General features: G+C 25.1%; 1 protein-coding gene across 2 annotated transcripts in view; it reads right to left on the reverse strand.

Moving 5' to 3' along the window:
• Positions 1-629: 629 nt before the first annotated feature.
• Positions 630-25,431, reverse strand: part of LOC129972203 (CD9 antigen-like) — a 93,702-nt gene continuing 68,900 nt past the window's right edge. Inside the window, exons 1-7 of one of the 2 annotated variants that reach the window (XM_056086237.1) lie at positions 10,653-10,802; positions 9,640-9,831; positions 8,148-8,222; positions 6,924-7,022; positions 4,719-4,922; positions 3,954-4,037; positions 630-1,899 (exon numbers count right to left, since the gene is read on the reverse strand). In XM_056086237.1, coding sequence (XP_055942212.1) covers positions 1,840-1,899; positions 3,954-4,037; positions 4,719-4,922; positions 6,924-7,022; positions 8,148-8,222; positions 9,640-9,831; positions 10,653-10,754 — 816 coding nt within the window. In that variant the 5' untranslated portion in view covers positions 10,755-10,802 and the 3' untranslated portion in view covers positions 630-1,839. Of the gene's footprint in view, positions 1,900-3,953; positions 4,038-4,718; positions 4,923-6,923; positions 7,023-8,147; positions 8,223-9,639; positions 9,832-10,652; positions 10,803-25,431 lie in introns of those variants that run through there. The other variant, XM_056086238.1, reaches the window with a different exon arrangement.

Consider the following 25,431-nt stretch of genomic DNA (forward strand, 5'->3'; position numbering starts at 1 on the left):
ATTTTTTCTGTTACAGAATTTGTACATTGAGACCTAATAGCTCATTTATAAATCTTAAGTACACATATACTTAAAATTGCATAAATAAATATACAGTTGAATCATTCATTTATTGCTGAAAAAAATATGGAATTTTAATTCATAGAATTTACTGGTTCTATTAATTATATTAAATAATATATTTATGATAAGACTTCTTCTAAAAGTTCTTTCTTAAACTAAATCTGGGTGGTTTACGAAGCTTTAAATACCATGAATGACTACCTACAAAATGACTCGCTAATCAAAAAAATAGCTTTCCCTTAAGACGACCATTGATTGATTAAAAGCAAATTCAAAGATTCCCAATTTTATCAGTTTCCAGTAACAGAAGAGTGAAATTTTTTTAATGTTTAAAACGTAATTCATGATACACTTTTATTAAATATAATAGGGCTAACAGAATGTATAGAAATTTAAACTTCATAATTTTTTTCAACATTAAAAATATTTTTATATAATATTCCTAACTGAAAACATATAGTTATATCTAAATGATTTAGAAATACAACATTGGGACACAATTAGAATGGATCTTAAATTTATTTTGCCATAAAAAAGACATGATAATTTATAATGAGTCAAAGACAAAAGTTATAGATACATTTATTTAATTAAAAAATACAGAAAATAACATGAAAAGAATATACAGTAAATTTATATGAAATGCCATATTATAGACATGATTGAAAAGATAATTAATATGAAATAGATGAACACAGGAATATCCGAGCGTACCCATAAATACAAATATAGAGAAGGATACATGTTGTTTAATGAATTATTTGGGCTTTCAATTATTTACAAAGCAGAAATTTTTGTAACATTCATGTACAGTGCCTGAGAAAATTTAAATAGCACACTTAAATAATTGTATTTCTTTTCATTTCAATAAGGCACAACGATTTTGCTTATAATATATCAGAAAATACAATAGCAAAAAATAATATTTTACAGTTTTGAATTGTACTTTTAATAATATTCTTCTGTTCATGAATTTCAAAATTACAATAAGGATTATAAATGATTAAAAAAATGCCTAAATTTCATTTCAGGAAAAAAAAAAGAAAAAAAAAAGAACACATAGTATAATAGACTTAAGAGACCCAACCAATAAAAACTATAACTAAAATCAACAAAATATTGCTTGTACTTCTTGATAGTTTAGAAAATGAAACAAAAATCAGACTGAAAACTACCTATATCAGTCTTCAATAAGCTGAGCCGTTAACAGTAAATTAAGTCAAGAAAAATCATGATTTCTTAAAATAAAAAATTAAATGCCATATGAAGGCTTTAATAGTAAAGCCGGAGCATATTTTTTTTCTACATCACTAATTTAATCAAATCTAGCAGTCTTTGTCATTAAAAAGAAGAAAAACATGAGGTAAATGAAAGATACATGAGGTACATTAATAGTAATGCAACAATTATATGATTAAAATATATCAAAGATACTTAATATCAAAAAGATATAAGCAATTATTTCAAATACAATAAATTTAAAAACTGATATTTTTAATGGTAAATGAAACTTACAATTAAGTAATGCTTTTCAAAACTCTAAAAAAATATCTGCAAACTACTCTCAGAGACCATCATATAATTACTTTTGGCGAAACCTCAGCAATACAATGAATACAACTTTCTAATTAAAAACCTTTCTCCCAATAGAGATTCATATAATGTGATAATAAAATTTTGTTTGTCCATAAATGTAAAATCTTCACAGAAACACATTTTAAAGGAGCTGCAGATTTGCTTTTTGAAGAAGCTGCAATGTCTTATTTGAAGGGCGAATTAGTAATCTCTGCCAGATACTGCGCAGCACAGCACAAGGGAGAATACAAATCCAAAAATCTATAATAAAAATTAATAAATATTGACTTGGAAATAATATAAGTACACAACATTTAGGTAAATCATAAGATTTCTTTATTTTAGCAAATTTTCAATAGAAAAGTAAGCCATGAGTGATTGCTTAAAATATTATGCAATACAGGGTGATTTAAAAGACTGGAGTTATTTCCCAAATCATATACTTGTAAACAAATGAAAATGAAAAAAATACTCTAAAAAGGATAGAAATTAAGTGTATATAAAATAATAGTGAATTTTTGTTGTTGTGCCAATATCTTGGACAATTTTTTTTTCCTGCAAAATAAATAAGAGGTAATTTATTATGAAAATTTGTCGCAGCAGTAAAACCTAAATCTATGACTCTGAACAATACAGAAAAAAAATCTTTTGAAGTAATTTTCATCAACTAACAAAAATAAATATTATTCTGTAGTGAGAGCATTATGTATGTTCGTTCCTGAAACCAATGCAGTTCATTTTTAAAAAAATAATCTTTTCTGGTTTTTTTTATAAATTTAACAAGAATAAATAAGAGTTTTTTTAGTTATTTGTGGATTCGCATGTTTTCTCCCTTTAAGCCAGTATACATTAATAATAAATATTCATATCAATTAATAGTTATTATTGCATTAAAAGCATTATCTCATCTCAATTTTTACTTCTGTTTACATAACCCTCAATTATTTTTAATAGTGCATTATAGTCTGAAAACCAATTTTTTCCCCTCTCCTCTACATGATATCTTATGAGCAGATAGTCTAATGCCATAAGTATGATACTGTAATAATTACAATTAATGATACTCAATACTGTAAGCTGATTTGAAAATAGTAATTTTTCATAAAGTCTAGTGCGAACCAGCAGCATTATTAGAAAATCTTTATTGAGTGATTAATGTAAAATGTATAAAAACTGTATTTTGAAGGAATAAAATTTTTTATTCTGAATTGAAAACACGCACATACACAAAAGAAATATTTAATACTACCTTAATTATAATACTAATAAAAAAATCCATAAAAATTGCATTAGATTTAAAATACTACTTTTTTTTCTTTCAGTTTTTACAGAATATTCGATTTATACACTTAATGGAAGATTTTCGAATGTATATTATGTATTCAACTCAGTAGCCTAGATCTAAGATGCTGAGTTCAAGAGGAAAGGATCACATTCTGATCAAATAAAAATTATTATTAATCTAGATGTCTAATAAATAAATTTATAATACCTATACAATAGTAAATATCAATTACTAGCGATTATGAACAATCAACAGTAATTATACATAATGACCAGATTAATTACATTTACAGTACAAACTCTATGAATAGTAAAATTTCCTGATAATTTTAATACTTTATCAATTATAATTGGTACGATTCTTATCTGTTTTATTACATTCCCTTAGCTATCATAATATTTGTAAGTATTGAGCATTTATTTAAATGATAATTGTACAGTACTATCCATGGTTATCTATATCAATCATTTTCATATTTCACTTGTCTAGAAATACTAGCATCAGTAATCTATAATGATGTAATATTCTTTTGTTATATGTCTTTTGCTGTATTGTTCACATATTCCTGTAGATATATCGGTTAGACATTACATCACATTACACACATTATGTACCATTTTTCAAAAGTTATTTAGTTATTATTCATATTTCATGCTTTTTTTTTTTTTTTTTTTTTGTAATTTTTATTAAAATTCATGCTTGGAAGATGAACTTAAAATGCATGTTTAAATATGTTTATAAACATAACTTCAAAATAAGAAAACTATCAATACACTTTTTTTATCGAACAATAAATATTTAATATTCATTTAAAAGCATATCTGTATATTAACAGTCAAAATATTATAAGTGATGATCAACTATCATATATGCAGACCTTATATATGTGGCATCAAATTATTTCATATTTTAACAGGATTTCTTTTTTTTTTTTTTTTTCAAAATAATTGTTTATAGTTCTAGAGAACATAATATCAATGAATTATATATAATTTGATAGAATAATTTTTTATATAAAATAAATTCATACCTGAATAACTGCAATAGTTATTCCAGCAACAATTATAGTGAAAAGATGTTTCTCAATTTTCTCAGTAATCTTGCCCAAACAACCCTAATTATTAAAGAAAAAAAGCAGTTTATTTCAACATAATTTTTTTTTAAACAATTGGAAAAGTCACTGTGTAATTTCATATGATTTCAAGAGCAATTGTTCCATAAATTTTCACATTTATACACTTATGATTTGTCTTTAACAGTATTTTACTTCTGAAATAAATCACAAAATTTTTATTGAACATATTAATAAACAAAACTTTGGAAATCTATGCTAACATTTTACACATGACAATGCAAAATAATTAATTAAGTGAAATTAATAAAAAACGTCGATGTATATTAATCATGATAATCTATGCATAGTTAAATTTAAGTTTTTAAATATAAAAAACATCAATTTAAAGCTGTAAAATAATAAATTATAGATTAATATACAGCATTTTTCTATTAGTAAATCAACTGAAAGAAGAGTGAAGCGTACCGACTAATATTTTCAATTAAAAATTAAAAAAAGACTAGCTTTATGCCTCCCCCCCAAATTAGTTAAATACAATTTACATGTCAGAGTATTAACAAAAATATCACATAATATATTTTGAAGAGAATTTAAATTGCAAAATATATTTATAATATTGCAGGCTCCTATTCATTACAACAGAATCAAAAAAAAAAAAAAAAAATTATAGGAAAATAATATTTTTTCTGGTAAGAAAATATTAAAGTGTAATTGTTTTACCTCAGAATAAAGACTACTTGTAAAAGTGTTAGCTGCAGCAATGTTGGTAGCTGTTTCACAACCTATACTATCAGGAGAAACACAACAAGATGTAGGAACTTTATAAGATATACTCAGAACACTAAGAATACCAGATTCTTTGTTCTTGTTGTTTAAACTGGAATTTTCCCAATCACTAATTCCAGTTGCACCACAGCAGCCCAACTGAAGAAAAATTTATAAATTTAAGTAAATCTTACTATAATATAGACAACATCAACTAAAATTTATAATTTATTATATTAAATACTATGCATTTAATAGCTAAATATTTCACTGAAAATCTATCTAAATTTTGAAACTTCAAAACAAAGAATTTGAGAGCAAATCCAAAAATTTTAATGTGTTATGAAACAGTAAACAAATAATCTATAATAGACTAAATGATTATTTATTAAATAAATAAGCCTAAATTTAAAAAGATTGACCGTCATAGAGAAGAATTTTTATTTCTCAAATGTATACTTAGTAAATTCTTTTTTATAAATGAAAAGAAAAATAAGTAACAATCAATACAAATTGAAATACAGGAAACAGTTGGTTTTAGGTTTCACAATAGAATAATTATTGTAATTCAAAATTTATTTGTAATTCAGGTTTTATACCATAAAAACAAAAATATATAATATAAGCCAATTCTTATTTTTTATATATATAAAAAAAACTGACAATTTAAATTAATTTACAGCAAACAACTAACAAATCAGATACAAAAAAAGATGTCTGCATTTCAAACCAAAGAAATAAACTTTTTAAATAAGCACTATCCTTTCTGGCTGATATTCTAAATGGAAATAACATCACAAATATATTTCAAATGTCCCAAGAATTTTCTAAAGGAAAAATTCACCATTTAAATAAATAATCAATTATTATTAAGTTATTGCTATAATAGAATTTTATTTACAAGATAATCATACTCAGTAGTTTTTAATTGTTTATATGAAAGATAAATAAATATTTGATCCAGCATTTTGAATTGAAATCGCAAATCAATTAAGCTTACTTTCTGAAACTCATACGCTGTCATTGTGTTATCAAATAAAATACCCAAGTGATCTCACAGCGTTTTCTTCTAGTTTTAATTTAGTTAAGAAAAATAAAAGAAAAAGAAAGAGAAAGTAAACTAGTTGAAAGAAAAGTGAATTGCAAATAACATGGCTTTGTACAAAATTAAGCTTCTGTTGTAAGTAAGAAAGCAAAGAATTCATAGTAAAAAGTTTACAAAAATATTGGGCTTTTTGTACAAGCAAATTAATCCTTCATTTGTATAAAAATACCCCATTAAAAACTTATCAACTATCAATAAAAGAAATTTGAGTTGTAAACTCTATTTATCACTGAAAAAGTTTAAGAAGTACACTTTAATTATCAATTAAAAAGCTTGATTAGTAGGATTATAGTTAAAATTTGCTTTAACTGCAAAGTACCAAGGCTAAAAAAACGATGTTTACTTTTCTTCTTGTTAATTAACCAATAAACTCCATTCAATGTGTAAACATATCAATCCAAATCTTCATTTTTGGTGTATACACATAATGTAAAATAAAATCATTTGAAGTTATTTGAAACAGATTTCCAAATTTTAAATTGTAAATTAAGTAGCCAACTTTATAGCAAATAAGTAAGTCTACATTAAAAACATCAGCATTAAATTGCAGTTTCATTGCTTAATCCTACAAGAAACAAATTTTACAATTTTAAAATGTAAACTTAAAACATTAAACTCAAAGAACAAGTACTTTCAGAAAAATGAAGTAACTTTTAAAAAAAAAAACATTTTTTAATGTCATTGATTTATCAAATGGAAGTTTAATACCAAAACAAATTTATAAAAACTCAAATATTTATTTAATTATAATTATTAGAACAAGCTATGATATCAAAAATTAATTAAATTGTCATTAAATTTAATATTTATATGTAATAAAATTTTGTATGTGAAAAATATATGTAATTAAAATTTAGTTCTAAAAAAATATTTTATTTTGTTTCATTTACAATAAAGTTTTATAAGCATTTTGTTTTGAACAGCTCATACAATTTGCACAAAATTTAAAAATACTGACATTTTTCATCAAATGCTATTTTAATGTTAAATGAAAGTCATAAAAAGGGCAGATATTATACAAATATTGAATATCTGGTTACAAGGCTAATACCTACTTTTTGTTGCATTGTGTCGACACCCATGGTAACTGCATCCTGCACACTATATTCGTTTTTCACCATATTTGTTACTGTTTTGGTGAGAGCCGATTTTACCTATAGAAAAGGTAATACAATTTGATAACTATTTTTTAAAAAATGACCAACATGTTTTTTAAGCTACATCATTATCATGTATTATTTACACTGATATAAAACACTAATAATGAGACTTTGATTTGGTGAATATTCATTGCACTTCCTCATGTTTAATTTATAGAAATCTCTACAGATAACACATTTTCTGTAACCCACTCCCCAAACAATTAAAGTGGTTCTTTATAGCATTCAATTATAAAACAACTTATTTGTACTTTCTCATAAAACTTTAAGGATAAAATTTTCTCAGGCAACAAAGATTGATTTCATATCGAAAGTATAATTTTTTTATGAAATTCGTTCAAAGTTCAGTTCTCAAAGGTGAAAATATAAAATGAATTGTCTGCTTGGAAAGTTAATTTTAAATTGTCTGATGACAGTTGAAATGCATATTAAATATACCACTTCTCCTATTACTAAGAATTACTTTAAGTAAAACTTTAAATAAAACACATCATACATTACATCTTTCCATTATGAAAAATGAAACAACAAAATATGGTTTTCATACAAAGTACATTTCCACACTTTAATAACTAATATACTCACTAGTAGAAAGGAGATATTCTGAATATTTATGTTTGATTTAATTGTTGTATGATTAATAAAAAAATAGCAAAGACACAATACAATACAAGAATCTAGTTGCATGAGTTTATTTTTTCCTAAAATATTTATTCCCATATCAATATTAGTGTAACACAACATATGATATATATAATCTTCATGATAAATTTTAGAGCAACTTTTCATTGTTCAAATTATGCCTGATCTAATACAATTCAGTCACAGTTGCCCCTTATCACTTCCAATTACTAAATGTATTCATTGCAAAGATATGATGATTAATGCCTACTTTTAGCAAAGTTTTGTCTAAAACCTATCAATGAAGTAGTACTCTTGATCCCTTATCTTTATTATGAATTATTTAATGTGTTATGAAATTCAATTCATTCAGAGATTAAAATTAGATGAAAAAATATGGAAAAATTTGGATAAAAAGGCATGAAAACAATTGAAATTTCTTATTTAAAATATTTAACTTAAATATGTCTTTTTTTCCCCCCTTAATTATAAACATACTTCATCTTTATGAGAGTATCCATATACAGCACCAGCAATTTCTGCAGCAAATATCAAAATCACAAAAGTTGAGAACTGAAAAAAACAAAACAATACATTATCATCAATGATATGAACATATATATATATATTAGACACATTCATATTACACATTTGAAATAGATATTTGAGACAGATGAAATATTATCATTTGAATAATAAAATATAAATGCAAAAATGTATTAAAAAAGATTTGCTAAAAAAATTATTTTAAAAATGCAAATAATAATAATAATAATAAATAAAGGTCTAACTTGCATTATTAATTTAAAACAGTTTATTAATTAATTTCATAATAATATGACTTCAAAATACAAATATCAAAAAATTTTGGCTGCATACATTATCAAGCAAAATAATTCCTATGAAAGCTTAAAAATTTTGTTAAATAAATTTCAAATCATAGTATGCCTGGTATATTTCAAAATGTTGCATAAATAAACAGTATTTTTCTTTTAACTTCATAGCAGTCTAATGCATTAAATGAGTAACTTTTGCCTTAAATTTGACAAATCTAGAAAAGTAAGTAAAAGTTTAAAGTAAAAAAAAACTAAATAACAGCTTAGAAGCTACAGGTCTAAAACGAAATGGTCATATTTCATGTAATTAAGGACCCTTGCTGAAAATTGCTATTAAGTTAGCTGGAAAAAAAAAAAAAAAACCAATGAAATAAATTTCCCCATAGTTACATTTCTTTCAAATACAGCACTAGTCTTTATATTCCAGTTTCAACATAACAAGATGCTTTATTTACCCATTACAAGAACGAATAAAAAAAAAAAAAAACAATAAGAACTTTAGAAATCTTTAAATGTTTTATATAAAATAATGAAATTTTCAGAATTTTAACATATACACTTTTTAGTAGGATATGGGCAGTTTTCTGTTAATTTGACAGAAGGCAAAAAAAAAAAAAAAAAAAAAAAACTGCTAAATATACTAAAATGTTAATTTTTTTTTAAATCTTACAATGTATTGTTTCTTGAATAATAACTAACAATAATTTGAATTAATTATAAAAATTCTAGTGTTTAAAAAATGTTGCAAGCTTCTAAAAACACATTAACATGAGATATTATAAACAAACACTGATTCAAGGATATGGAAAATGTTACACATTATTACAATAATATAAAGAGTCCTGATTATGATTCAAATGTATTTAACAATAATTGATACATTTAATAGAATTTCTCTTTAAACATTTACAATATGTATTATGTGCCATAAAAGTTGACATTTGAAAGAAAACTAATTATGATGATCTTTCACTAGCCTTCAGATGTGCAAAAAACAACTATTATGCCATTCACCAATAATGTTGTTGTTCATTACTTGCTATATACTAACAATCCGAGTTGTTAATGAATGACAAATAAGTCATAGATAGATTATAAAGTTCAATGGTTTATATAGAATTAAAAAAGTATTATACAATAATACAATTACTTACAGTGCCCAGCATGCAAGAGCTTTCTTGCATGGCACCACAACATCCAAGGAAACCAACCAGTGTCATCAAAGCTCCTGCACCCATCAATATGTAAATTGAAACAAAGAACTTGTCATTGTGATCAGACACCAAATATGCAGCTGTGTCCACATACATCCATATTGATAAAGAGAGCAATGCGACACCAGCAAGCTACAAGAAAATGAAAATTATTGAAACAAATATTTACATTAAAATATACAAGCTAAAAATAAATTAGAAGTGTGTTAATACAATATTACAAATGAATATAAATTCATGATTTATTATATAAAACATATAATTTGTTCTTTAGAGAAAAATTGTATCTATAAATTACACTAATGACTATTTATAAGAAAAATAGGACAGTATTATTAGTGACAGAGTTACTAACAATTCTAATTTTTGTCACTTCTTTCAGCTAACTTTTAAGAAAAATTCTGGTGTTTAAAAAATGTTGCAAGCTTCTAAAAACACATTATCACGAGATATTATGAACAAACACTGATTCAACAATATATTTGAAAAATTAAGTAAATATTTGTATAGAACACATGGATGGTCTTAATAACTACACAATAATATACAACACTTAAAAATTTATGAAAAAACACCAGATATTTCATTACAGATTGATATTAATAAATAGATAAGAAAAAGTTTACTTGAAAAACAGTTTATAAAACTGAATATATAAATTTTAAGTTAGATAATCAACCATACAAATAATTCAAAATAATGTGTTAATGATATGGTATTCATTCATTCATATTATATTTATGAGAGTACTGTGATGATGTCCTGATTACTGATGCAAATCCTGTTAATGAACTAAAATTTATTTTTTGACATCAAATATAGCTAATAATACAAATGAATAATTTATTAAATACCAATAGAAGACAAGAAATTAAATAATCAAATTATAGAGACTCCAAGCAATCAACTAGCTTTAATTTATTTTAATAAATTAGGAAAATACAAATACGTACTGTTTCCAAGACTAAGAACAAAATAATAGCAGCAAGTTGTCCGTTGTCGTAGGTATTACGATATTTCGTAAGAGATGAATAATCAGCTTTCAGAAAATTCATTTTAAATTTCTTTACACAATTGAAAATAATACATGCTGTTTAATTAAAATAGTCAACATGAATTAATATCAACCGCCAAAAGAGACCGTTTAGATGGCAAGTGCATTATTTCACTGAAGTGGTTACTAACCAATACTTGAACTTTGCCATGACGATAGCGAAAAACGTTAATAAATTCGCCCTTCTAGTTCTTTAATGACACTAGACAAATGCTGCTTAGCGGTACGGAATAAAATAACATTTCTAACAAGTCCAACATGAGAAAAAGCATTCATGCATTACAGTTAAAAAAAAAAAGTAATTCCCATTCCGAAAGGAAGGAAGGAATGAGGTTTGTTTTCCGGCGTATGCTCCTGAACGGATTCTTAGCTTGTGCCGGGTTCACAAAAATCAAAACTCGAATATCACAAAAAGCCCCCCATTCCGAAAAAAATAACTCCGCGTAATGTTTGTAAACAAACAAGGAGACAAGTAGTATGAGTTGTTTTACTCCTGTTCTAGAGATAATAATGCGAAGCTACGCGACACATACACAAACACACAAGAAAAAAAAAATCAGGCAGTAGAACAGTTTGATTATTTCTACGTGCTTTTTTTTTTATGTGAGGTCTTTGAATATAGTATTTTGTCGAAAATCTCTTCTTACATACTTTATTATAATCAGTTTGCTGATGATGAACATCTTCACGCAATGTTCTATTCAACAATCTTGTTGGAGACGAATGATAAGAAAAAAATCCTCTTCTTTTTAATATCTCATATATTTAAAATTTTAATTAATTTTTTTTAATTTTTAAATATATCATATATTTAAAAATAAAAATAGGTATTTTAAACCCTTTTCTCTTTTCAAAAAAAAATCTTCACGCCATCATCTTTTCATTGAAAAAGACGTGATAATGTGTAGCGACCACAAAATTGAAAGATAATAAATGACTAATGTAGAACGGTTATTCAGGAAAACAATAAAGATATTTTCACTCAAGATTATTTAATTAAAAAATTTTACTAGTAAACATTAGTAGTATATATATGCCTGTTCTGGCGCACCTTAAGAGCCATCAATAATTTAAAATAACCTCAAAATTTAGAGCAAAAATAGTGTAAAAAGGGCATAATTAGCACACCTTAAAAATCCATCAAATAACATCAAAATTTAGAGCAAAAATAGTGTAAAAAGGGCATAATTAGCGCACCTTAAGAGCCATCAATAATTTAAAATAACCTCAAAATTTAGAGCAAAAATAGTGTAAAAAGGGCATAATTAGCACACCTTAAAAATCCATCAAATAACATCAAAATTTAGAGCAAAAATAGTGTAAAAAGGGCATAATTAGCGCACCTTAAGAGCCATCAATAATTTAAAATAACATCAAAATTTAGAGCAAAAATAGTGTAAAAAGGGCATAATTAGCACACCTTAAAAATCCATCAAATAACCTCAAAATTTAGAGCAAAAATAGTGTAAAAAGGTCATAATTAGCACACCAAAATAACATCAATAATTTAAAGTATCAAGTCAAAATTTAGAGCAAAAATAGTGCAAAAAGGTCATAATTAGCACACCAAAATAACATCAATAATTTAAAATATCAAGCCAAAACTTGGAAAAAGTTAACAAATTAACCGAAAGGCTATCGTCTTAAAATCAATATAAATTCATGCGTTGTTCACATTATTATACACATAAAAAGAAATAAAAATATAAGAATAAAAATATAAGAATAAAAATATAAAAAGAAAAAGGTTTCACTATTCAATTTTCTTGATATAGCAATCATCATATTTACCATCAACCTTACCTCTATAACCAAAAATATATGAGCCTTCATTAATTATATCAATTGCTTCATCAGATATATTAGATTTATGTTTAGGGAGAAAATATTCTTTTTCTTGCCCTTCAACTTGTAATTTTGCAATAACTATATATCCATATTTAGCAGATTGAATTTTTTTCAAAGATAATAGAGTGTATTCACCATTCTTTAAATCTTTTAATCTATATGTTACAAGTGGCTTAAGTCTATTGAAAGCTTCCATTTATTTAAGACGATAGTCTTTCCGACTATAAAAAATCTTATGAATCGATTATTTCTTCAATTGAGTTGATTAATTGTGTGTTTGAATCGATATTTTCCAATGCATTAGATATTTTATTTGTATATGAATTAATTATTTCTTTGACATATTTCGTTATTAATTCATGCAAGTCAGATCTTAAATATTTTGAATTTAGTTTCATAAGTTCTTGTGTAAGTTGTTCTAGATCCTCCATTTATTTAAAGTTATTTTTAAAACCGAAAGGTTTCACCTTTAAGAATCTATCGTCTTATAATGACCCAATGCTAAAGTGTGAATTCCATCTTCTAAAATATATCTTTTATCATCTTTTGCTGATAAAGCTATTTTATTTATTTGAATTGAATACAGCTCATGTTTCATACTTCGAATTAAATTCTGTGTTCTATATTGATGAATTTTATCAAATAAACATTTTTTATAATCATCAAATGATATTCTATTTTTAACTACAGATTTTTTAACTCCTTTCGATTTTTTAATTTCACATTTTTCTAGTCTGATTGCATACATTTTACTTCTTAAACCTACAAATTCTTCCATAATAACACCACTATTTTCATCTTTCATTTTACCCAATATTTTTTTATTACATCTCGGCATATTATATAGATTATTTTCTTGATAATCAGAAGTATCAAAATAATCAATCATAGATTTCATATCTTCATAAAAATCATCTGTTTTAATATCATATATGAAACTATCTGTATCCATATATAATAATTTAATATTATTCTTATATCTTGGCTTCATTACATTATAATGGAAATCATACATTAAATATTTAGACAAATCTAATATACTCATTCCAACATAGATTGGTTTATTAAAAAGTATTTTTGTCTTTTTCATATGAACAGCAACCAAATTTTCATCAAAAATAGTTCGACTTTTAAAATGAGGTTTGGCAATTAATTTTTTAACTTGATCATAATTACAACATAATCTTATATCTATTCGTTTTCTTATGTTTTCCATGGTTTTTCCAAATACTGAGTTATTCATCAATTTATAAAAATCTTTCTCAAAATCATTAGTTGCTCGTTTTCTCATTTCAGTGTTTAAATCTATATATTTTTTCAACCAATTCGATTGTTTGAATTTCAATATTCTATGTACTTTTATAATTTTTAAACCCATTTTCAAATACTGTTTTAAACTTCTATAATGAACTACATATTTCTCTTTATCGTATAAAGTTGTTAATAACTTACCTTGTTTAGAATTTTCAGGAATTCTATTTTCAGGACATAATGGTAAATCTGTATGATAATCATGTAATTCTTTTGGATATTCTAAATCAACTTCCAATATATATCCTTTTTCTGAATCATCAGGACATTTAAGAATATTTTGTATTGCATTTTGTATTGCATTTGTATTTATCCATTTAAATCCTCCATAAGGTAAATATTGACTCATTGCCCATCCATATAAGTTATTAGCATCTAAATACATTAAAAAATTGGATTCTTTGCTTTCATCATAATTTTTCATATATTTATTATTTGCTTTCCCATATCTATTACAACATTGCGAAACTCCACCTCTTAATCCTTTTTCTAACATAAGAATCATATCATAATCATCTAATAAATCTAATTTAATTTTTGTCATTTTTAACATTGCATCCCAAGATAAACCAGGAGCAGTAAAATACCAATCTGGATCTAATTTATAAGTTTTTAAACAAACATCTCTAAAATTTTCAAATACATCTGTTAAAATTAATACATCTGTTTTAACATATAAATCTGTATATTCACCCAAATTTTTTATATTAAATGCTTTCCAAACACGTTGAGCATGTTGATATTCTTCATCAGTTATATGACATTCATTCAATTTATTATAAAATTTATCTTTTGGAGGTAATTTTGTTTCTTCATATTTATCTTTAGAATCCATATAATCATACGGATATACACCTTTTCTTGTTATGAGATCTAATTTGTCATCAGGAAAATGTAATGATGTCTCTCTAAATTTCGATTTTAAATAATTAATATATTTCATTTCTCTTATTTTTGACGGATATTTACTCAACTCATTTTCAGGCATCTTTCTCAAGTTTTTTGATAATTCATCTAAACTGGATGACATAAATTTAAATGAATCAATAAATCTCAATTTCATTCCTCCTATTTTTTTGCTGAAAGATATATATTTTTCTTCAGTATTAGGTATAGCATCTATTTTTGATTTATCAAATCCGAGCTCTTTTATAAATAAATGAGAATCATAACCTGTTAAATTATGGATTTTTACTGGAATAAATTTTGGAATTTTATAATTTAAATTACAAATATTATGAGCTGGACCTCTATATTTTCCGGTTAAATGACAGTGATCAATTACTTTTTTTTCCCCATCAACAGGAGAATCCTTTAAGATTTCATTTTCACATATATGACAAATATTAGTTCTTTTGTAATGATTTTTATCGAAATCTATCATTGATTTAAGACTTTCATATTTTTCAGTTTTCTCTTTTATAAAAATTTCAATTTCGAGAGTATCCTCTTTTAACATAGATATAAACTTTTTTATTGCATCAGGTCCTCTATAATGAATAGGAGGTTTAAAATATTCATTTTCATATTTGATATAATAACAAAAATTATCAGATTCATGTTTCTGATATTTCATAGTATACGATTTAGTTTGATCTGGTTCACTTGTATCCATTTTATGTAAAAGACACTCAAAATCTGCGTATATAGTAAATGGATTTCTCATTTTATGATTATATTTTTTAAATCGAATAACTTTACCTTTTTCTGGCATATTAATTGTGACAGCTTCTTTCTTTTTACAGTATTCTTCATGCATTTTTAATTTTTCCTCAGAATAAAAATGATTTAAACATCTATCACATAAAAATATTCGATGATCAACAGTAATTTGGGATCCGACCAATTTATTTATATCTTTAATCCAACAATAATGATCATTTTGTTCATCCTTCATATAAAACAAGTTTACATGATTTTGTAATTTATTGTTAGTTATTCTAAGTGGATAAATCGAACTGTCATAACTGTAAACATTTACAGATATATTATTTTGTTTTTCAAATTTTTTAATATTATCTAATGAAACAGGGAAATCAATTCCTTTAAAATTCAATTCATCTTTAAATTGTTCATATTTTGACACTCTTTGAGGATCTTTTTTTACAGGATGAATCGCTGATAATATAGACCACATAAAACATTTATTATCTGTATTTTTAACATTTATTATAGCTTTTTTAGATTTAATTTTTTTAGGTAAATCAATATAACTTGATCCACTCAAAGGTTGATATTTATTTATTCTCAATTCCAAAAATCTAATTTCTTCAAGACTCCAGCCAGATCCTTTTGATATAAATTCATCAGATTCATTAATTAATTTGTCAATAGCATTATCATAAAAAGTATGTAAATCATTAGAATTTAATATAATTTGATTCTCAGTTTTGAATTAAAATTCCTGAATTTCATCATCTAACCTATACAAACAAAATAATTTTAAATTCACCTTTATTCCATTAAATTCATTCAAAATTTGTCTTATTTTATCAATTACAATTTTTCTTTTCTCTTGTAAAAACTCTAAGGGGATTATAATATTATTATAATTATTAATTCTATAAGATCTTAATCTAGATTCAAAAGCAGTGTCATATTCTATAATTTCTCCATCTTTTATTTTTGATAATGCTTTTAGATGTTTTCGACTTGATATGTGATTACTTAAATGTGCTATGTTATAATATTCACCACAAATCATACATTTTCTCTTCTTTTTTGATTTTTTATTCATTAAGTCTTTTTTTATATGCTCCTCTATATCTTCGATTTTGTAATATTTGCCACATATATAACATTTTCTATCTTCTTCCACTGTAAATAACTTATCAAGATTAAACTGGCCTTCAATTTCACCTTTATCAAAATCATATAAATTTTTTAAGGAGTAACCTTCAACTTTAAAACCGAAAGAATCAAATATTTTTTTAATCTTATCACGCTTTTCTGGTTTTTTGTTAAATATTTTTTTACATTTATTCAAATAATCAGTAACATCCAAGTTTAATAAATCTACCAAAACCGGTTTATATTCACCTGTTTCTTTAATGTATTTCCTTAATAATCTAATCAATTCAACTTTCTTACAACCTCTAGGTTGTTTAATTTTTAACTGTTTTACAGCTTTTCTAAGTTCACCAATAGTCGTCGTCTTAAACTGCACCTCCATTTATTAGGAAACATTTTTTAAAGGACTTTGCGCTAGACGACTAATATGATATCTTGAACTTTCATGTCTTTTTTTATGACCCATAGAGTATTGTTTACCACATTCACAATCATATTTTGTATAATTATATACAGATTTACATGTTTTACATATATTATCTCGATTAAATTTACCATAATTACGATGTTTATAGAAATCATCTAATGGTTTTACAATTCGACAGTATGTACAAGTTCTTAGCACTTCCATTTATTACGACACATTTTTATTAAGGCTTTTCATAAAATCATTCCAGATCTTTTCATTTTTAGTCATCTTTAAAGTGTGTGGTATATTGCATAATTCGCAAATTTTTTTAAAGAAAAAACCGTAATTAATTTTTTCAAAATATACAAATAATTCATCCGCTTCGTTAGTAAAATTTAAATTAAAATAACGCAGCCTGTTTTTAAAAAAAACACATTTCCTTATTTTTTATTTGTTTAACTACTTTCAAATAATGACCAGAGACCTCTTCACTTTCACTAAATTCAGAAGAAATATCTTCTTCCAAGTCTTTTAAAAAATTAGTATTCATTTATTAGGTTTTCACTGTTTTAGTGTACGTGGAATTTTTTTAATATTAATTTATTTAAAGTCCAAAAGATGAAGCCACTAAACAGTTTGTTAACTAAGATGGACGGCTACGAATATTTTTCAAAAGCTTTTGACGAACCTTGTAAAAGTCCTTCAAAGTCTTGAAGGACGCCTTTTTTCATTCATATTTACGTAACTTCCTGGTTTCTTATCATCGCTTCGAGAAGTGTCTTATTGCAATTTCTACCAGAAACTTCTCGAAACTTCTTATCGCTCCAGAAGCTTCTCTGATGCTATATATTATCTCCAATTCCATAACTAATTTTATTTCCTCTCACTTTCGCTATGTCAATCCCTCAGCTTAGTAATTTCAATACGGTGAATATTCTTCAAAGAAATCAGAACTTTTGCTTGATATTTCTAATCTTGAAAAATCTAAGGAAGGTTTAGTGAAGAAAATGAAAAGCTAATAGAATAAAGATAGGGTATCAAAGACAATATGAGAGTATTGATGAGGAAATTAAGCGTATTCGTGAATTACTTCAGGCTAATTCGGATAAAATGGATATTTGTTGAAAAAAGGAAATTAAACGCTTTACCCAGCGATATGGGCATTTTATAAAAAACGGATCAACCTCCGATAATACAGAGAGTCGGGGTTTAAAAGGTATGTTATTATTTTATATCTTTTCGACTTATCCAGCTATTAAATTCGTCGGGATAACCTAGCCATTTAACGAAATATTTATTTCCTTTCTTTTTTATAATTTTTTCAATTTTATAGTCGGAAAGACTATCGTCTTATAAACATCATCTTTTTTATTATATTTAACCAATTCAGATTCATAATACGTTCCTTTAATTTCTTCATCATTTAAATCTTTAATTTTATATGTTATTGGGTCAGTTTTTAATATTTTTGAGATTAGAAATATTTCTTCAGTAAATGTAGGATCATAACCTCGTGTAAAAGTTTCTTTATATTTAGATATTCTAACTTTATCACCTACTTGAAATTTCGGTTTTCTAATCACTTTTTGTTGGTATAAATTCTTATAAACTAATGATTCGTTTTCTTCTTTACTTGCTTCTATAGGTGTCATTTTTATAGATCTGTGGTAAGAATTGTTATAATTTTTTAGTAATTTCGGTAATACATTTATATACGTTTTAGTATTGTTAGCTGCTAAATATTTTCTTATTTTAGTATTAATAGTGCGATTAAACCGTTCAACTATAGAGCATTTAATTTCAACATTTTCTGTTGTAAACCAATGAATATTATTATCTTTGAATAACTTTTGAGTATGTTTATTAATAAATTCAGTTCCTTTATCTGTTTGAAGATTTTCAGGAATTCTGCCTTTAAAAACCTTTTTAAATGCTTCAGTAACTTCTTCTCCTGTTTTTCTTTTAATTGGTATAGCCCAAGCATATTTGCTAAAAATATCAATGACAGTTAATAAATAATTAGTTCCATCATTGTATTTACTAAATTTTTTTATGAATAATAAATCTGCTTGCCATTGATCATCAATATGAGAAACATATACTCTTCTTCTTTTAAATTTTCTTATAACAGGTTTATATCTAGTATAAACATCTTGAGAATGTAAAAAATCTGCAATTTCTTTTTGTTTTATCCCTGTTTTTCTTTTTATCTCGTTAATTCCACAATAACCAGTTTCTGGATTATAATATGTTTTTTCAAGGACTTTTAAGGCTTTTTCTCCTTTCCTAGATTGCCCCCTAGACTGAGCCCTAAAAAACGACACTTTTTAGATCCACATTGTATACAAATTCCTTTTAATATTGGTCTATTATTTTTAGTAACAGTTTCTTTCATATCTTTAGTTTCTGTTTCCTTTTTACATTTTACACAATATATCATGAAAACGCCTCCCATTCCAAACCTTTTTTTAGTTTTAATAATAGGTTTTACAATTGCTCTTTCAATTCTTTCTCTAATAGTTGGCTTTTCAATATCATCCAATTCTTTCAACATATTTGAATCACATACTTCATTTCTTACTTTTGTATCTTTATTTTTTAAATAACAAACATCATGATTATAAGCAGCTTTATCAACTCTATTAATCGGTTTACTCAAATCTTTATATGATAAATCTGGATTTAATCTATGTTTTCCCCATAATAATTGAGTTCCAGGACCAGTAAAATTATGACCTGGTAAATGCAATTCGAATGGTAAATTATTTATAGCTGAATTTATAAATCCTTTTCCATATTTAACTGATTCCGGATTACTTATTAGTTTGAATAAACCTGAACCTAATTGTTCACATTTTTGACAATATCCTTTAAATTTTCCATTTTTTGATATTTTTTCAATAACAAATTTTTTACAGCTGCAAGGTGTCTTTTTCTTATCACAAACCATTTATTAAGGATAAAAAATCATACGTTATTAACATATTTATATCCATTCAATTGAGTCTTTTTTACATATTTTTCGACAGGAAAATAGTTTAAACTATTAATAAAATCTTGTTCTCTTTGATATATTTCTTCTTCAGAAATTGCTTTAGCTTTCCATAAATTTAACAATTGTTTATAAAATCTATAACATTGCTTATATTCTTCTTTTCTTTCTAAAATATTTAACGATTTTTCAATAATTTCAACAATTCCAGCACTTAAACTTAATGCTGCTAAAGGAATAAAAACAAATGCTGATAAGCCTGTTCCACTTAAAATAAACTTACTGACAGATAAAGAAATGCTTATCTTGTGAAAGCAATTATAGCTCTTTCTGTAAATAAAGATCCGTTTTTCTAAATATTCGTCCATTTAATATAGTCAAAATTTTGTCTGTATCTCATTTTTGGATTCACTAAATCTAGCATAAAGAAATCATATGGTTTTTGAATGCACTTATTATATAATTGTTTAAATTCTTCTGTGTTTAATTTACCATCTATTTCTCTAATAATTTGTTTCATTTCTCTTGGTTGAAGATTGAAAAAAATGAAATAATTACAGTTTTTTCTAATATTGATTGGTGTAGAATAATAAGATTGTGATAAATAAATAATTGATGCATTTTTTTTCCTTCCTCTTATGAATAAATCTTCTATACATTTTTGATTTTTTTCTGTAACGCAATCATCAAATATAACCAAGTTTTTAATAGCAGGATCTAAATCATCCACTGTAATAAATTCATTCAAATCAGATGAAAATAAGACTTCTTTCTTTTTGAATTTGTTGTACAATTTTAATAACCTTTCCCTTTTTTTATGATTTTTAATATTGCTAATAATATCTTCTTTTTGAAGATCTTGAAACAATGTATAATTTTCTTGCAATTTAGAATATTTAGGTTCAAATAAATCTTTAGCACATACGTATAAAGCATCAAAATCTAAATAATCATAGATTAAATTCAATAATAAATTCGTTTTTCCTGAACCAGATGCTCCTGTAATTAATAAACGAAATGGATGTTTTGGTATATATGGATTTTGGTTTTCATCTGTAAATTCTTCTTCTTCACTATAATTTTTGATTTTTATCATTTATTATAGGATGAAAAGTGTAAAGGTCTGCTCGTTGCAAATATGGCTCTGCTCGTTGCAAACCTTTACGCTTTTCATCCTATAATAAATGAATGAAAAAGACTTGAATGAAAAAGACTTGAAAGATTTAAAACGTATCATAAAATTAGAAGAAGAAAAAAGAAGAATAAATGAAGAAGCTTTAAACCGACAGGTTATCACCTTAAAGGTATCTAAACCTTTAAATAGAACGAATAAAAAGATTACCCCTTTAAAGAAAAGTTCAGAAATAAGAGATTTATTACATATAAATAAATTAGATGAAGAAAAAAGAAGAATAAATGAAGAAAAATTAGAAGAAGAAATTGGAATACAAAAATCTTTAAAGAAAAAATATAAGCCTATTTTAGAAGAATTTCAGAAACAAGAAATAAATACGAAAGAGCAAATACGAGCTATACAAAATGTTGTAAGTGATTTTTCAATCATTCCACAGCATGAATCATCCAAAATTCCTTTAGAAATTGAGCCTGATTATTCGTCAGATATTACAAATATGTTTGAGAGAGCTGACGATATATTTAAGATGCATTTTAATAAAGATTTAGATACATCTTTTATTAAAAATGAAGGTTTTGAATTACCGTCAGAATTAGTAAATAAAAGTGCAGATGAACTGAATACAATAATAAAAAAAGCAAAAGATAGACGAGATGAATATAAACGAGCAAAAGGAAATGCGTCTAAACATAGGAAAACAGATCAAATACAAGATGCAGATAAAAAGATGAATAATATGAAAAAATACATAAAAGCACTGAGTCTTATAAACTTAGGTAAAGATTATATTGGAGAAGGTTTAGAAGATAAAAAGATGCTTTTAGATAAATTAACAGATAAAATTTGTCAATTTAAAAGTGATATTCCTGCAAAAATATATAATCAAGTTGTTATATTAATAGATAGATTACATAAAGAAGGATTTATGACTAATGATCAAGTAATACGATATTATCATAAATTTCTCTTATAAAAGGAATTAACATCTTTACGCTTTTTTTCATCCTTAATAAATGAGTTATATTAAAAAGAAAGTCTTTTTAAGTGATGGGCAGAAAGATAAATTAAAATCGGCTTATAGAAAAAATGAGGAAATTACCTTACAAATCGATAAATCTAAATCACCGAATTATGAATTGTATTTAACAAAAACAAATATTAATCGAATTAATGAAGGTAAAAGAATTACAATCAGTAAAGCTCAATTGAATAAAAATGGGGGATTTTTACAATTTCTTATTCCTCTTTTAACTGGTGCAGCAACAGGATTAGGAGCTTGGGGCACTAAAAAAGTATTAGATAAAGTAACAGGCTCTGGTAATCCTAGACTGAAGGGTTGGCACCCTAAAAAAAAAAATCGAAAACCAAAGAATGGAAAGGGAGTATATCTACCAAGGGAATATCCGATGCAATGATTAATGAAAATATGATAAAAGAGAAAGGATTTCGAGGAGTTTTTACAATAGATACATTACCCAAAATAATGAGAAAATTTGAAAATGGGATAATTAATTTTGATATTTCAACTGGATCTGGAACTCATTGGGTCTGTTATTATAATGATCCTAAATATAAATTTGTTGAATATTTTGATTCTTTTGGTGAATATGAATATGAAGGGATCAAATTCAAAGAAGGTGATATTCCTAAAAATATTGTAAATTATCTTAAAACATCTAAGAAAGAAATCAGATATAATTCTAGTTTTTTACAACAACCTACTTCTGTAAAATGTGGTTTATTTTGCATGAAATACATAACTGAAAGAAATAAAGGAAAATCACCTGTTGAAGTTTTATATTCATTTACTCAAGAACCAAGTGCTTATAATGAGAAATTAGTCGACTTTCATCCATAAGACGATAGTCTTTTCGACTATAATAAATGAGTCGTTTAAAATTGACATCAGATAATTATGAAAAATCTGAAGACTTTACAGTTGAATATTCGCCTCCTTTGAAGATTAAAAAGTTAGCTTTAGAGTCGTTTTCTATTAAAAAGACTTGGCATAACATAAGTGAAAAATTTAATAATAATAAGTTTAAATTGATTGAAGGAAACAATGAAAGGATCATTAAAATTCCAAATGGTAGTTATACTGTTAAAAGTTTAAATCGTTATATGATTGAACTATTCGGAATAGATTCACCCATTAAATTTGGTATTATTGAAGAAAGAGAATTAATTTCTGTTAATTTGAAGAAAAATTTTAAAATGGATTTAACAGAAGGAAATCTTCATCAATTATTAGGTTTTAAATCTAAAATATTAGATCAGGAAAATCAATTTGGTGAATATATTGCAGATATTACACATGGAATCGATAATATTTATATTCATTGTGACATCGTAAAAGGTTCATTAATTAATAATTGTGATTCAGATGTTATTCATTCATTCGTTAGTAAAATTCCTCATGGTGGTAATATAACTAAAGATTTTAATAATTGGATATTTTCAGCTGTGGAAAAGAAGAATATATATAGAATAAGAATGAGAATTACTAATCAAAATAATGAACTAATAGATTTGAATAAAGGAAGAGTTGAATATAATTTTGTAGCTGTATATGATGAAGAAGAGGGAAATTATTTAAAGAAAATTTACAATTTGATGCATGAAAGATTATCCACTTAGATGTCTTTTCATCCTATAATAAATGAATAAACATAGATTATATCGTAGAAGTAAAAGAGATAGCTTTTCATCTAAAAGAGAAAAAATTCAAGGAAAAGGATTTTTTAAAGATTTGTTTCTAGCAGCTATTAAAGGAGTGAAACCAGTATTAGAAGATAAAACAAAGAAAATTTTTCATGATAAAGTAGAAGAAATTTTATCGAAGAATAAAATTGGAGGAGGCTTTAAAAAGTATTCCAAGTGAGATTTTTAACCGACAGGTTATCACCTTTACACTTTTCATCCTTAATAAATGGAAAAGATTTATGATTTGACAGATACTCATTATTTTCAAAATAATGATCTCGAACAATTTGAATATCAGGAAAAAGAATGTGAAAATCCAAGTTATGCTTATGATGAAAATGCAACGTATAAGTTTAGTATTAGAGGTGAAAATGATAATATATTTTATTCAGGAGCCTATATTCATCTGGAAATGAAAATTACTGATAAAAATGATTTAAATATTGGAAATAGAAAAGCAACTTTTGAGAATGGAGGAGGTTTTTTTAAGGGTAAAAAACTGCAAATTGGCTCAACTACACTCGAATCGATTAATGAAAATTGTTCAATTCTAGATCAAGTTTTAAGACATATTCATTTTACAAGTGATTATTCAAAATCTGAAGCTCAAAATATGTTTTTTTACTCAGATACAGCAGATACGAAGGATATAAATATATTAAAATATGATGGAACTTTAACAGATACAACTAAAATAACTGAATTTTTTAATAAGTTAAAAATAAATGAGAATTATAACAAAGGCTTTGATAAAAGGTATTATTTCACAAAAAATAGTAAAACCGTTAATATATGGATTCCTTTGAAATATATATTCGATTTCTTTAATGAATACAGAAAAGTATTGACTGGATTTCATGTTAGAATGGAATTTACGAGAAATACTAGTAAGGATATGATTATTACAGATGATGCAAACCCTGATTTTAAAGTAAAAGTTGAGAAAATATCATTATTTTTACCTTATGTAAAGTTTAGAAATGCCGCAAATTTGAAATTTACAGAATTGAAAGTTTTAAATTCATATATAGATATATATTGGGATCATTATAGAATAGAAAAATCTGGTATAAACTTAAAAGTAAAATATGGATCATATAAACTTTCAACTGAATGGGATGAAGTCTCAGCATTTTATGCAATTCCCCAATATAATGATAGAAATGGAGATTATACTAAAAATAATCTAATATTTGATAATTTAGGGATAGTTGAATATTGGGTTACTGTAAATGGACAAGATTATCCTGAATATCATTATAAAGTAAATTTTTCGGATAAAAATTATAATAATGCATATACAGCTCTTTTAAAAGAAGGATATAATGCTAATAATACAGAAACAGGTTGCATGATTGGATATAAAGATTTTGGAGAATTATATCCATTTCTCTGTATAGATTTATCTGCTCATAAGAATCTTACTTCTGTATCTTCCAGAGAATTAATATTTCATTGGAAATTAGAAAATAATACCCAAAAAGATTATA

The sequence above is a fragment of the Argiope bruennichi genome, chromosome 6 (genome assembly GCF_947563725.1).
Source record: "Argiope bruennichi chromosome 6, qqArgBrue1.1, whole genome shotgun sequence".
Taxonomy (NCBI): Eukaryota; Metazoa; Arthropoda; class Arachnida; order Araneae; family Araneidae; genus Argiope; species Argiope bruennichi.